This window comes from Camelus dromedarius, chromosome 10, assembly GCF_036321535.1.
Source record: "Camelus dromedarius isolate mCamDro1 chromosome 10, mCamDro1.pat, whole genome shotgun sequence".
NCBI classification, from domain to species: domain Eukaryota; kingdom Metazoa; phylum Chordata; class Mammalia; order Artiodactyla; family Camelidae; genus Camelus; species Camelus dromedarius.
In genome coordinates, this window is record NC_087445.1 from 4964727 (window position 1) to 4978733 (window position 14007).

The 14007-nt window shown below is 36.5% G+C and overlaps 1 protein-coding gene across 3 annotated transcripts in view; it reads left to right on the forward strand.

Moving 5' to 3' along the window:
- The window catches only part of AGTPBP1 (ATP/GTP binding carboxypeptidase 1), a 133348-nt gene that overhangs the window by 58050 nt on the left and 61291 nt on the right, over positions 1 to 14007 (forward strand). For all 3 annotated transcript variants that reach the window (XM_031447163.2, XM_010974875.3, XM_031447164.2), the window contains exons 12-13: positions 8018 to 8115; positions 12565 to 12681. In XM_031447163.2, coding sequence (XP_031303023.1) covers positions 8018 to 8115; positions 12565 to 12681 — 215 coding nt within the window. The remainder of the gene's footprint in view (positions 1 to 8017; positions 8116 to 12564; positions 12682 to 14007) is intronic.

Genomic DNA, 14007 nt, shown 5'->3' on the forward strand with positions numbered 1-14007 from the left:
GAATTAAGATGTCAAGAATGCAGAAGACATGGTAGAATAATTGCATATAATATTACAAATTGTTAATTATGTAATGTTAAACAGATGTCATACTGTCATTTTGGAATATATCAACTAACTTTTGACAAGTGGTATATAATATATTATTATAACAAACTGGGTCTTTTACCCAAAGACTAAAATATATATTCATAGATTTCTTAACATAGTATTCTTGCATTTCTAAAATGATAATTATAGAAATAGTGGCCCAAACATGTGTTTTGAAATGTAAAAGTAACATCTAGAACAGAGCCCTTAGGCTGGGATCTGTTGAACCATAGGAATCCATGGATGGTCTTCAGAGACTGTGAACCCTTTGAAATTTTATATAAAATTATGTATGTTTTTTCTTGGAAACATTTTTTGAAGGGATCCATCCACTGCTGCTATAGCAAAGCAAGAAAATTTCATAGATACACAAAATCCTGAAAGCACCAAATACAAAGCAAGAACAAGCAAATCAATTTTAGTAATGAGATATCTAAATGGATAAAATGCTCCTATTAGGAGAAAGGGACTCTCAGATTGGGTTAAAACAAAATTTTAAGTAGGTGATACATCCTGGAAACTTTAAAGCAACAAGTTGGAAAGCTTGAAAGTAAATGGATTGATTGGCAAATGTGTGTCTGTGATTCCCAGCTCAAAAAAGTTGGGGAAGACCTTATTACTACCCTACAAAGTATAAGAACAGAACAAAATGTTTAAAGCAAGACAGCAAAGATGATTTTCTACACGCTAGATAATAACAAGTGTGCCAAATATTAGAACAAAGATAAAGGTATAATCATTCAAATGACAAGGAGAAATTGTTAGAAACACAGCGTTAGTGGGCGATTTTAATACACCTCTATGTTCTTGGCAAATTAAATAGAGGATATCCAGCCAATCTAAGTGGATGCTAAAGATAACTCCTGTTAGTACATTTGAAAATATGATTGAAATGGACAATATTTTAGGGAAATATGAATGACTAAAATTGACTTAAATAGTAGAAAACCTGCAACTGAATATGCAGTCAAGTTGCCTTCAGTGAAGACACCAAACAGCAGTGACTTTATAGATTAGCTCTCTCAACTTTCAAGAAATTTTCCTATGCTTTATTTTCCAGAGCATAGGGAAAAAAAGAGAAAGTTTAGAAGCTAGTATGATGCTGAAATCAAAACCTAGTAAGAATAACCTGAAACAACCTACAGATAGATCATTGTCACTTGTGAAAATAAATGTAAAAATCTAAAATACTAGCAAATTGAATTGAGCAGTGTTTTGCATGTATAGGGCACCTTGGCAAAGCAAGGATTATCTTTAAGAAAATAAGTTTATTGTAATATTGAGACTATAATTAAAATTTATCAATAGATCAAAGAAAGAAACCAATGATTATCTTAATAAGTACCATGAAGAGTTTTGATAAAAATAATTAGTTAGTTCCAGATAAAATTTCTTAAGGAATCCAGGAATATTTCCCAAGCAAGCTGAGTATTATCTAACTCAAATTAGTAGCCAGTATCACGAATAGTTATGAAGTGTGAAAGAATGCCTCTCTCAACCATTATTAGTTAACATTCTCTTTAGCCAGTAAGACAGGGAAAGAATAGTTTTTAATCACTCAAAGAGTGAGATAAAGTTTATCAGTGTCTGTTGAAGATATTACTGTTTATGTAGAAAATCTGAGCAAATCAATTATAAAATGATTTTGGTCTTAAACCAAATAAAAGTTCAATGAAGTACTATTTATAAGATAATAAAATTCAGCAGCTTTCCTTTGTGTGCCATGTGTATGTGTGTATACATGTAGGTATATGTGTGTATCAACAAAAAGCAAGAACAGCTAGAAGACACTAAAGGAAGGTAAATCACATTCATGGGGCAGTAGCACCAATAAAGTAAACCCCTTGGAATATACTTTCCAAAACCTTACAGAAAGTGCTGACTCATGCCTTTTAATTATTATGTCGTACAGAGTATAATTTATCTAACTAGTTTCCTATTGGTAGACATTTATGTTTTTCAAGTATTTTTGTTTTTACTGTGAATGAGCCAAGGACATTTTGAAAACTAACAAGAAGGATGATTTTTATTCTCTAATTTTAATTGTGAGGTTAAGCTGTAATAATTGATGATGGTACAAGAATAGATCATTGCAATAAAAAAAGAAGATCTCAGACACCCTAAGCTATATGGCATTCACATCTGGAGTGTGAAACCAGAGGAAAAATACCATATAAAGGAAAATATTTGAAAGGTTTGATTAAAAATTGAGAACATATTTTCTGTCTGATGCTGGACTACATTTTCCCTTCTTCCTGTCCAAGGAGTCATCATTCTTGTTTGCAGTAGGCTTTTGTGAATTCAGCCCCTTTCTTTTTTTCCCTAACAGTTCTTTTTCCAAATGTCAATTCTTCCCTTGTTTATCCATGAATAACTGCTGTTAGTACGTTGACATAAATAGACCCAGGTTAGCATATGCAATATAAATACCTATTTTTTGCGCTCTGATTTCCAAAAGAATTTAAAGCAATTTGGTAACTATTATTTAGGATAGACTGAGCTGCTCTTACAGAATGACCCAGTACAGGACCACTCAAGCAACAGTAGTAATAACAGACATTTTTATGGCACATACTCTTTGCCTGGCACATTATATATGTTAACTCCTTTAAGGCTCATGAGAACACCATGCGTGGGTGTCTCCATTTTATAGACAAGGAAACTGAGACACAAATAACTTACGTAACTTGCTCAAGGTCAAGTAATTAGTAAATGGAGGAACCAGGATTTGAACCCGATGCGCTGCCTCCTGAGCCCTTTGCTACACTGCCACAAGACAAGATTTTCACATGTCCATCCAGAAGATGAGCAGGTGATCCTGGACAGTGGGGCTCTGTTCACCAGGTCATCAAAGGAAAAAGGTCCTTATTGTTTTCATCATCTCCTGTGGTGGTTTCCTCATGTGCATGTGGACAGTGGCAATGAAAGAAAATGGAGAGGGCAATTTTCTTTTTAAAGAATGTGACCTGGAGCTTGTATGGCTGTAATTACTGTGAGAGAGGCTGGAATCTATAACCTCTAGCTGAAACTCAGAGGTTCTGTGACTAAAATGAAGGAAAGGAGAACAGACACTTGGGGGTGGGGAGGAGTTTATAATCTTCACTATAATAAATCACACTGGAAACAGAAGTAATAAAGAGGTTAAAGAAGGTTACATCAGTAAGATGGAGGGGTGAGAGGTCCCATTGCTCATCTCCCCTGCAAATACAGCAAAAACAATAAATAACCAACTACCAACTGATGAAAATATCTCAGGGGTAGCTCTGGACTTCATTGAAGAAATATCAGAAACTCTGCAGAGCTCAAAACTGTTGGTTGGCCATGTAGAAAAATACAGGAAGTGTTTCATTGCCATCACCCCATCCCCTAGTCCAGAGCAGCCTGGCACCAGGAGGGTTTCCCCTCACTAGAAAAGGAGAGCAGGAGAACCCTAGCGAGGCTCACTGCTGTGGGTGTTTATAGTCTTTGTTGCTGAGGTCTCCCAGGTCTTCACCAGAGTGAATTCAGAGCTGACAGAGCAGCTTGGAGTCCTGCCTGCTGCATTTACTTTTTGGGGATGGCGCTATTGCTGTGGGCTCATGCTGCTGCAGCATATTCCCCCAGCTGGAGTCACTACAGCGAGCCCCAGAGCTCCAGACCTCATTTCTATGAGGGATCTCCATAGTCTTGCACCTTAGACACCAGTGCAACTGCTGCAGCAACCCAGGCATTGTGGTAGGTAGTTCCACAGGTACCTGATTGTAGGACCCTGGCTGGCTCTGTCACTGCTCTGAGTGCAAGCGTTCAGACCAGGTGCCAAGAGGGATCCCCTTGTCTAGAACTTACTTCCATAGGCAAAAAAAAAAAAAAAAAAAAAAGAGTACAAGAAGACCCCAGCATCTTTTTGCCTCAGGATCCCAGTAGCCATAGCCACCCCTGCCACCTAAGGACGTCCATAGTATTGGCAACAGAAGACCCCCTATGGTCAGTGCTGATGTTGACCTCAGCTGGTGGAGCTGCATAAAGACACCACCACTGTGCCTTCCAAGGAAGCACAGAGGCTTCATGCTACTCACAGTCATCTTCAGGTGAAAGTCGTTCCCTTCCCAAGCTAGTCCTGAAAGGCTGGAAGAGTTGACTGCATCCTCCAATGTGCAGACATCAGTGCAAAACTACCAGAAACATGGAAAAGCAGGGACACGTGACACTACCAAAAACACAGTAACTTTTCAGTAGCTAAACTTAGAGATCTGTGAGTTACCTGAAGAATAATTCAGTATAATTATTTTAAGGAAGCTCAGATGATTGTAGAGAAGACAAATAACTCAATGAACCTAGGAAAGCAATACATGAACAAAATGAGAAGTTCAGTGAAGGGAAGGAAGTCATAAAAAGAACCAAACAAATTCTGGACCTGAAGAATACAATGAATGAAATGAAACATGCAGTAGAGAACTTCGATATCAAGCTCAGTCAAGCAGAAGAAAGAAGCTGTGAACTTGAAGGCAGATTTCCAGTCAGAGAAAAAAAGTCTAGAATGAAAAAGAGTGAAGAAAGCCTATGTGAATAATGGAACACCATCAAATGAAACAACTTCTGTATAATGGGAGTCTCAGAAGGAGAAGAGAGAAAGGAACAGAAAACTTATTTAAAGAAATAATGGTTGTAAACTTAGCAAATGTGGGGAGATATATGGCTGTCTAGGTACATAAGCTCAAAGGTCTCCGAACAGATTCATCCCAAAGAGATCTTCACCAAGACATTTATAATCAAGCTCTTAAAAATCAAAGGCAAAGGGAGGATTTTGAAAGCAGCTAGAGAAAAAAGACTAGTTACCTGCTAGGTAATCCTGATAAGCCTACTAGGAGATTTCTCAGCAGAAACCTTGCAGGCCAGGAGAGAGTGGGATGAAGTGTTCAAATTGCTCAAACAAAAAATAATATCAATCAAGATTACTTTACCCATCAAAGTTGTCCTTTAGAAATGAAAGAGAGAGAAAGACTGCCCCAGAAAAACAAAAGCTGAATGTCCACTCTCACCAGTTCTATTGGCATAATGCTGGATATTCTAGCTGTAGCAGTTAGGGCAGAAATAGACACAAAAGCCATCCAAATCAGAAAGGAAGAAGTGAAATTATCTCTGCAGATGACATGATCTTACATACAGAAAGCTATAACATCTCTACCGATAACTGTTGGAACTAATAAATGAATAAAGTACAGTTACAGGATATAAAATCAATATACAAACCATCAGTTGCATTTGTATACACTAATAATGAACTGTCTGAAAGAGACATTAACAAAGCAGTCCCATTACAGAAGCATCAAAAACAAAGTACTTACAAATAAGTTTCTGCATGCAGAGTTCCCCAAAGAATGATGTACAAATGGTCAGTAGGTGTATGGTATACATCACTAATCATCAGGGAAATGCAAAGCAAATCACAATGAGATATCACCTTACACCTGTTAGAATGGCTATTATCAAAAAGATGAGAGAGCAGATAGCAAGGATTTGGAGAAACCAGAACCCTTATACACTTTTTGGTGGGGATGTAAAATGGTACAGCTAATATGGGAAAGAGCAGGGAGGTTCCTCAAAAATTTAAAAACAGAACTGTCGTACCAGCAAACTCACTCCTGGGTATATATTCAAAAATCATCATTTTAAAGAGATCTCTGCATACTCAACATTTGGAAACTACCTTAATGTCCTTCCATGGATGAACGGGTAAAGGAACAGTGATTCTCATATATATATAAAATCAAATAAATTTATCAAATCAATGGTTAAGTGTCGTAACTTGAACAAGATTGGGAATCACTGGTTTACAAGTTACAACTGAATGAAGGGACAGCTGTACCAGCCACATCTGGGTGTTTCATACCAATGGCAGCAAAAAACAGGATCAACCAGGGCAAAATAAATAACTGTGTGGGAGCCCTGAAAGTGCTTGAACAGGACGATTCATGGAGACATAGATATATCTTGCTTTAAACAACACAGAAGCTCCTGAAGAGTTGTGCGTAAGTGAAATAACCACAGACATGCTAGGAGAGCTTGGAACCTGAAAGAATTCTGTGGTGAATTCTTTTGTAAATCCAGGAATATTTGCATTGCTGAAGGTGGAGTCTACCGAGCCACTCTGTCTCTGAGCTGAGGCATCAGCATACCCATATGTATAAAATTCAGCCAATAAAAAAAGGAAATGCAACTATTTGCGACAACACGGGTGAATCTGGAGGCCATTATGGCAGTATGATAAGCGAAGCGTGTCAGAGAAAGACAAATTCTGTATGGTATCACTTACATGTAGAATCTTTGAAGAAAAATATTGGATTTCATAGAAACAGAACATTGGATTTCATAGAAACAGAACATTGGATTCCAAGGATTGGGAGAATGGTAAATAGGGAGGGTGATGAGATCAAAGGGCATATAGATCTTCAGTTTTAGGAAGATTAAGTTCTGAGGATCTGTAGTACAGCATGGTGAGTATAGTTAATAATACTGTATTGTGTACTTAAAAGTTTCCAAGAGTAAAGCTTAAGCATTTTCCCCACATGCATGCGCGCACACACACACACACACACACACACACACACACACACACACACACACAATGTGCTCACAGTGTTACTGTGTGAGGTGATGGATCTGTTAATTATCTTCATCTTGGTAATCATTTTACAATATATATCAAATTATCACATTGTAGGCTTTCAATATGTATTTGTCAATTATTCCTCTTAATAGAGTGAAAAAATAAAGGTTTAGAAAAACAGGCTTTAAAAATATCCTCTTCTTTGTTTTAATGCGCTCATTACTTACATGAGTACCCTCAGAGAGCACTTCTGTTCTTTCCTTGTGTCTTCCACATCCACAGCCCTTGTGGCCTTTCACGGAGTATTTCTCTGATGCATATTCATTCTTTGTCCCCATTACTGCTGTATTGGTCCAGACAGTTACTGTCTTTTCCTCTATTAATTTGTCCCCCTCCACATATATGCTTCCTTTCTCACACCTGCCAGAGTGATCTTTTGAAAAACGTTAGTTAAACCGTTCTCCTCTTGAAAATCCCCAGTGCTTATCTCCCATAGCTTAAACACCTAAACTGTGTGGCCTAGCATACCCTTCATTTTCTCATTTTTATTTGTTTCTCTTAGTAGTTTTTCAAGCACACAAGCCAAGATTAACTTACCATTTTCCAAAGACATCATCTCAAGTCTTTATTTTCACATTATCATTTCCTCTTCTTAAAAGCCACACTCACACACTCTTACGTTTACCCAGGAAGCTGCTATATTTTTCTTCAAGATCTTGCTTTATTATTACCTGTTTTGTGAAGTGATCACTTACAAGCTTGGCCCCAAGCAGTTTGCAATGATTGATTCCACCCCTTGTTTTCCCATAGCATTTTAAGTATGCTATGCGCCTTCATTTGCGCCTTCATTAATGTATATCTTTTATATTGTTGCTCTTTTCTCTCTTTAACTTCATGAGCTCCCTGAGGGTAGGGAATATATTTACACGTCTCTTAAAAAATTCCCAGCACACAACACAGTGCATGAAATAAATGAGAAATGAATTGTAAGGGGGAGTAAAAGGCGTTATTGAAATTTATCATAAAATAGGAAACAAGGTGTTTCATACAGGCTGTTGCAACATAAGACATTATTAATTTTTGGAAACTTGACAACATTAGTGAAAAAAAAAAAAACCCATGCATTTTTAGAGTGCTTTTCTAAACTTTAAAGCACTCTCACTTTATCTCATAGGGTTTTCAGCACCTGGGACAACCTTAGAGGCATTTTTTATAAGGAAATTTCATTTACTTTACCTTTGGTGATTGAAATTCCAGTGTTATGTATAACATTCTGCCTTTGGATGTGCATGTTGTAGAGTGCTTCCCTCTGACCTACTTATAGCACGTTTTGTATCACAGTGGATGACGTAGTAGATGAAAGTGATGACAACGATGATATTGATTTAGAAGCTGAAAATGAAACCGAAACTGAAGATGACCTAGATCAAAATTTTAAGGTTGGTATAAATTCCAGTCTTTGGTCAACTTTATAAATTGTACACACAGTTGTAAAACAAGAATTGGGTAAATAGATACAGCTATTGGTAGATTTAATTTATCTTGCCCACATCTTTTTATCGTGGATGACCGTGGATACTAAGCTACTGAAGGGGAAAACAATGTTGCTTTGATTGCACTGGTTGACCAGAAGACTTTGTCTAACTTTTCTAACTTAGATGTTAAAGTCTAAGGAAATCTCAGTTTGCAGGGAAGTGGTCTGAGACTCTGAAGTGGCAACCTTTTCCTCTTTCAGCAGTCTTCTGGGGACACAAAAATGGTGGGGAAGTCATCTTAGAACTGATGGCTTTTTGGTAAGAATTACTGTTTACGTAATGATTCTTAGGTTTCAGTTAATTGGAGGAAATGGACAAAAATCGTTACTGAATTGCAAAAAGGTAAAAAATTATTGCCGTGTTAATGTTGAGAAGTTAAGTGGCAGGTGAGTTTTCAGGATTTCACAGCACTTCCAGATGGCTAGATACTTGGTATTTCGCTTTATTAAGTGGTAGAGGGGACCATTTTAGTATCTGTAGGAAAACGTCTGATTAACTCCTTCATTTTTCAAGTGTTTAGTGCCTTTTGGGGGTGGCGGGGATTCACTAAACTTTTGTCAGCTTGGGCCTTTTTGTCTTGAAATGCTACATCACCATTGGGGTATACCGAGTGTTTGACTCTCTGGAGATAGACTCTGAGATACTGGAAGGAGATTTCTATCTTCATAGCAGACATAGGACCAGTTTCATTATCACCAAATGTGATCACCAAGGCAGGCTTTGGCAAAATTGTCAAAGTAGCCAATCTAGACAGGATGCCTCCTGGCCTCAAGAAACGACCAAGAAGAGAAACAGTGCAGGCTGTCATGTTCAAGGCCAAAAATGTTGGGTAACTGTGAGTTGCTGGTGCTGGACTTGATTCAGGTGAAAACACAGGATCCAGGCTAGGAGAATTTATATTCTGTATGGAACGTGTTCCTTACATAACAGAAAGTATACTAAAATCAACCGTTTGGATTCTTTGGGGAGTGAGTGTTCATAGAGGTGTACAATTGCCTAGATTAATATTAAGTTTATAATTTAAAGTATATTTTGATAGAAACCTTTCTTTTATGATCTGTATATTTCCATGTCCATTAAAAACAAAGTATGCTGAATGTAATTTATTCTTCATGGCTTAGGATCCGCATTAAAAATATCTATTGTGATCATTGCAGATGTAAAGATGGAGATTGGTCAGGAAACAGAACTCAATAGGAGTTTATAAGAATGATTCTAGTTCTGCTGCTTGGAAATTGTCAGTGCTGTATGCATGAATAAATACTTAACATTTTTTTACAAAATCATTTGAGGATAAGTTACCTGTATTATGTATCATGGTCCTTTACCTTTAAATACATTAGATTATATTTCCTAAGAATAGTGATGTAGTCAGTCATCTGTCAGTATCCTAGAGGGAATGGTTCCAGGACCCACCTTGGATACCAGAATCCGCAAATGCTCAAGTTCCTTATATAAAATGACATAAAATTTGCACATAACTTACACACATCCTCCCATATATTTTCAGTCATCCATCTCCAGGTTACTTAGAATACCTAAAACAAGTAAATGTTGTGTAAATAGTTGTAAATGCTGTGTAAATAGTTGCTGGCCTGCCGCAAATTCAAGTTTTGCTTTTTGAAACTTTTTGGAATTTTTTTTTTTTTTATATTTTAATATTTCCAACCTGTGGTTGGTTGAATCTGAGGACATGGAACGTGCAGATACAGAGGACTGACTGAACTCTCTTAGATAACTTATCAACTTGATAAGTCTGTAGTGCTGCACCATTTCTATCTCATCTGCCATCCGCATTCCATTCTGCCAGTTGATCTGATAGTGTCCTTTGTAAGGCTTTTTCCCCCTCTTCAGTATAGGATCTAGCATCAGGCATTGCATTTAATTATCTTGTCTCTTAAGTTTCCTTTAATTTAGAACATTTCTACAGATTTTTTTTGTCTTTTATGACATTCATATCTATAAAAAATGCGAATGTTGGTAACCTTATTTATTGGGGTTTTTGAGATTGCTCACATACCCCCATTTACCTTAACACCACAGTTATAATAATAATAAGAAGAAATAATAGGTTGAATTTATGGAACACTTAATCCTGTGCCGGTCCATCACTTCACATATGCAGGCAGACCTTGTTTTACTGCACTTTGCTTTCCTGTGCTTTGCAGATACTGCATTTTTAACAAATTGAAGGTCTGTGGCCACCCTGCATTGAGCAAGTCTGTCGGTGCTATTTTTCCAACAGCATTTGCTGACTTTATGTCTCTGTGTCACATTTTGGTTAATTATCACAATATTTCAAGCTTTTTCATTATGAATACATTTGTTATGGTGATCTGTGATCAGTGATCTTTGATAATACTATTGTAATTGTCTTGGCATTTTTTAATCAATATTTTTTAACTAAGGTGTTTACATTTTTTTAGACATAATGCCATTGCATACTTGATAGACTACAGTATAGTGTAAACATGACTTTTACATACGCTGGGAAACCAGAATTCATCCGCCTCGCTTTATTGTGACATTCGCTTAATTGCGGTGGTCTGCACCTGAACCTTGGCATGCCTGTAGTAACCATTAAATCCTCACAGTAATTCTGTGAGGTAGGTGGTGGTGTTACCTCTGCTTTACAGGGCTGATAGAAAACAGGCACAGAAAGGTTATCAGTGTAGCTTGTAAGAGGTGGGGCCAAAATTCAGAATAAAGCAGTCTGATGTGAATGTTTGCTTTCTTCACCGCTGTGCAATACTAAATATTATTTTTTAATATTTAAAAATTTTTAAATAGCCACTGTGTAAAGCTACATATAGTTTCATAAAATAATATTGAATATTGAAATAGTATGTTTAGAGAAAGGAATACCTTTGAAAATTTTTTTGTTATTTTGAAAGCATTATCCGCTTTAATACATGCTAATCAAGAAAATTACATATTTTGGGTTCATTAATACATATTTAAGGATATATGAAATTATATATTTATGTAATAATAATTACACAATGATACAATATTTAATAAGATACTCTGAATAAAACCAGTCTATTTTTATGTCAATGGAGAAAATCTTTCTATTGGTTGAAGAAATAAGAGCTAAATTGCTGAATATGAAAAATGAGAAATACATAATATTTTTCCTTTTAAAATTACTTGACAATAATTATAATATGACAAATTAATATGACAATATATAAATATCAGATACATGTATATAAGACATTTTAAGGATTGAAGCTTAGTAGAATAAATTTAAGGCTGAAAAATAAGTACTTTAAGCTGATATTAAGATAAATGTTAAAATTAAAATTGACTACCCATTGAAAATCAGCAAGTCGTCTTATCTCTCTAGCCATCAAGGAAGGTAATGATGGGTTTTTGTTTGTGTGAGGCCAGAGCTGTTGAGGGTCCTAGAGAGCAGCTTGGACTCTAGGTAAACTGACACTTGCCTTTCATTCACAGTGCGCATCAGCGCTTTGAACAGATACAGATCAAATTGATCCCGCATACCTGTCCTGTTTCTCTGAGGTCCTGTTTCTTTAAATTTACCCCCCCTTTTTTTCCCCAAAGGGACAGGGACATCATTTCTGGCCATTGTTCCACTTCTCAATTTTTTTTTTCCCCCTGAAAAACAGAGTGAATGGTGATGCTGGGTTTTCCTAAGGGAACTTTACTGACCATGGAATGTAAGAGAACGTGATCACCATTAGCCTCCCTTGAGGCGGGCAGCGCATTATGTTGAGTGCGTGCTTTAGAATTACTCATTAGTTTTACATTCTGGCTCCTCTCTTTGCAAGCCACTTAACCTCTCTGTTCCTCAGTTTCCTCTTCGATTAAATGGAGGTAATGATACTGTCTACTTCATAGTATTCTTATGTAGATTAAGTAAGATGATACAGGTAAAATCCTTAGCGTAGTGCCTCACATATTTTCATTGCTCAGTAAAAGTTATTTTGATTATCACCGCTGCCATCATATACTTATGTTTTTCGATTTAGTTTTATTAAGTTTTACTGCCCTTTAATATGTGCAAGATAATGACAGGGAGATTGAGGGGAGTGCTCTTTAGTTTTAATCTTAGTGTTAGTTTTTCTATCTTGAGGAGCCTGGATACCATGTTATATTGGAATAACCTTTGACAAAAACACAACACAACAAAACAACCAAAATAACAATACAACAACCAAAAAAAAAATGCAAGCAAATTTTAACTTACAATGAAATTAGTACAGTCTTTATGCAGTGATTGTTCTCTATGTACCTGTAATTAATAATTGGGAAGTCTTTAAACCTGACATTGTATTTTGTAATTTTATGTTTTTCTTAATTGGTGACATGCCATTTTTATTATTTCAGAATGATGATATTGAAACGGATATTAACAAACTAAAGCCCCAGCAAGAACCAGGACGAACAGTAGAAGAGCTTAAAATGTATGAACACCTTTTCCCTGAGCTTGTTGCTGATTTTCAGGTATAAATATAGAAAATTCAGCATCTTAACTCATTTTAAGAAAGTGTTCTTTTTTCCCCAGACCTATAATCACTGTTTTCATGTCTTAAAAATGGAGGTAGTGTTGCTTTTCTGAGTGAGACTAGACAATTACTTCAACATTCTGAGCTGTAAATTGCTTATCTGTAAAATGAGGGGACAAGGTCATTTAATTTTTGGACTCGCCTTTTTGTATTTTTTCATCATTTTGGTTTATCACTTTAGTTGATACAGGTTTTTACTCTCTTTAAAAAATAATCTTTAAAATGGCATTTCAGACTCAAGTTAAAGCCTTCTTTTTATCCATTGCATTCAGCTAAGGGGAGACGAGAGCTGAGAAAGTGCTGAATTAGAAGTGTTGTCTATACACGAGGAATTATTTGTTCTGAGAGTTACCGTATAATCACGGAGTGTCGGGGAAAGAGGAGGACAACTTGGAGTCTTTAAATCTTAGTCGCTTCAGAAGGAGAGTGACTTCTTGTTAACTTTTTTTTTACCTTCGTCTGTTTCCTAGAGTGTAATTTTTCAGCTTGATTACCCAGCAAGTAAAGTGAATTGATGGCAAGTAGTAGATCTAGTTTCCTCCTCTCACTCTGCTGCTCACTTTTCGGGGATCCTTAAATAAGTCCCTGAAGCTATCCAGGATCTTAAAGTCTAAAATAAAGGGTTTGGACCAGATAATCTCAGGTTTATTTAGCTCTTGCTGCAAGCCCCTGTGTCCCCCCCACCCAAGTTCTATATACTTAATTCCTAGTTGCTTAAAGCAAAAGACTTTAATGTGAAGCTATATGTGAGAAATACAAATAAAGAAATACTTGCTGGCGAATGTTTACATTTCACAGTTCTTTGGGGCATGTTGGAAGGTGTGCTGAAATCAGGGATAGTAGAAAGAGGGCAGGAATGAAGGAGCGGGTGTTTGTCAAAAAGAAAAAGAAGCAGATAGGCAGAGGCATTGGAGAAGGATACAGGGTGATTCTCTTTCATGCAACCTACAGAAGGTATCTGGCTGTTCCTGTAACACTTTTGTGCCAAGCTAAGGCCTATTTAAAAATAAAACCTCAGAGGTAACAGATACTGCTGATTCAAATTAGAAAAAGTACTGTGGAAGGGATTTGGGAAAGGCATTGATTATTGTGTGAAGAACTCACTGTTTTCTTCAGTATTTGTGTACAAATGAGGATTATATAATGTGATTAAGAACTGTAGGAGTTCTGAAGTGGGGATGGAGAAGAGTAGGTTCTTAATAGATGTCAAGGCCAGGATTTTGATTCTCACTCTTTCACAGGTCAGTTCTTTCTTGTAGACTGT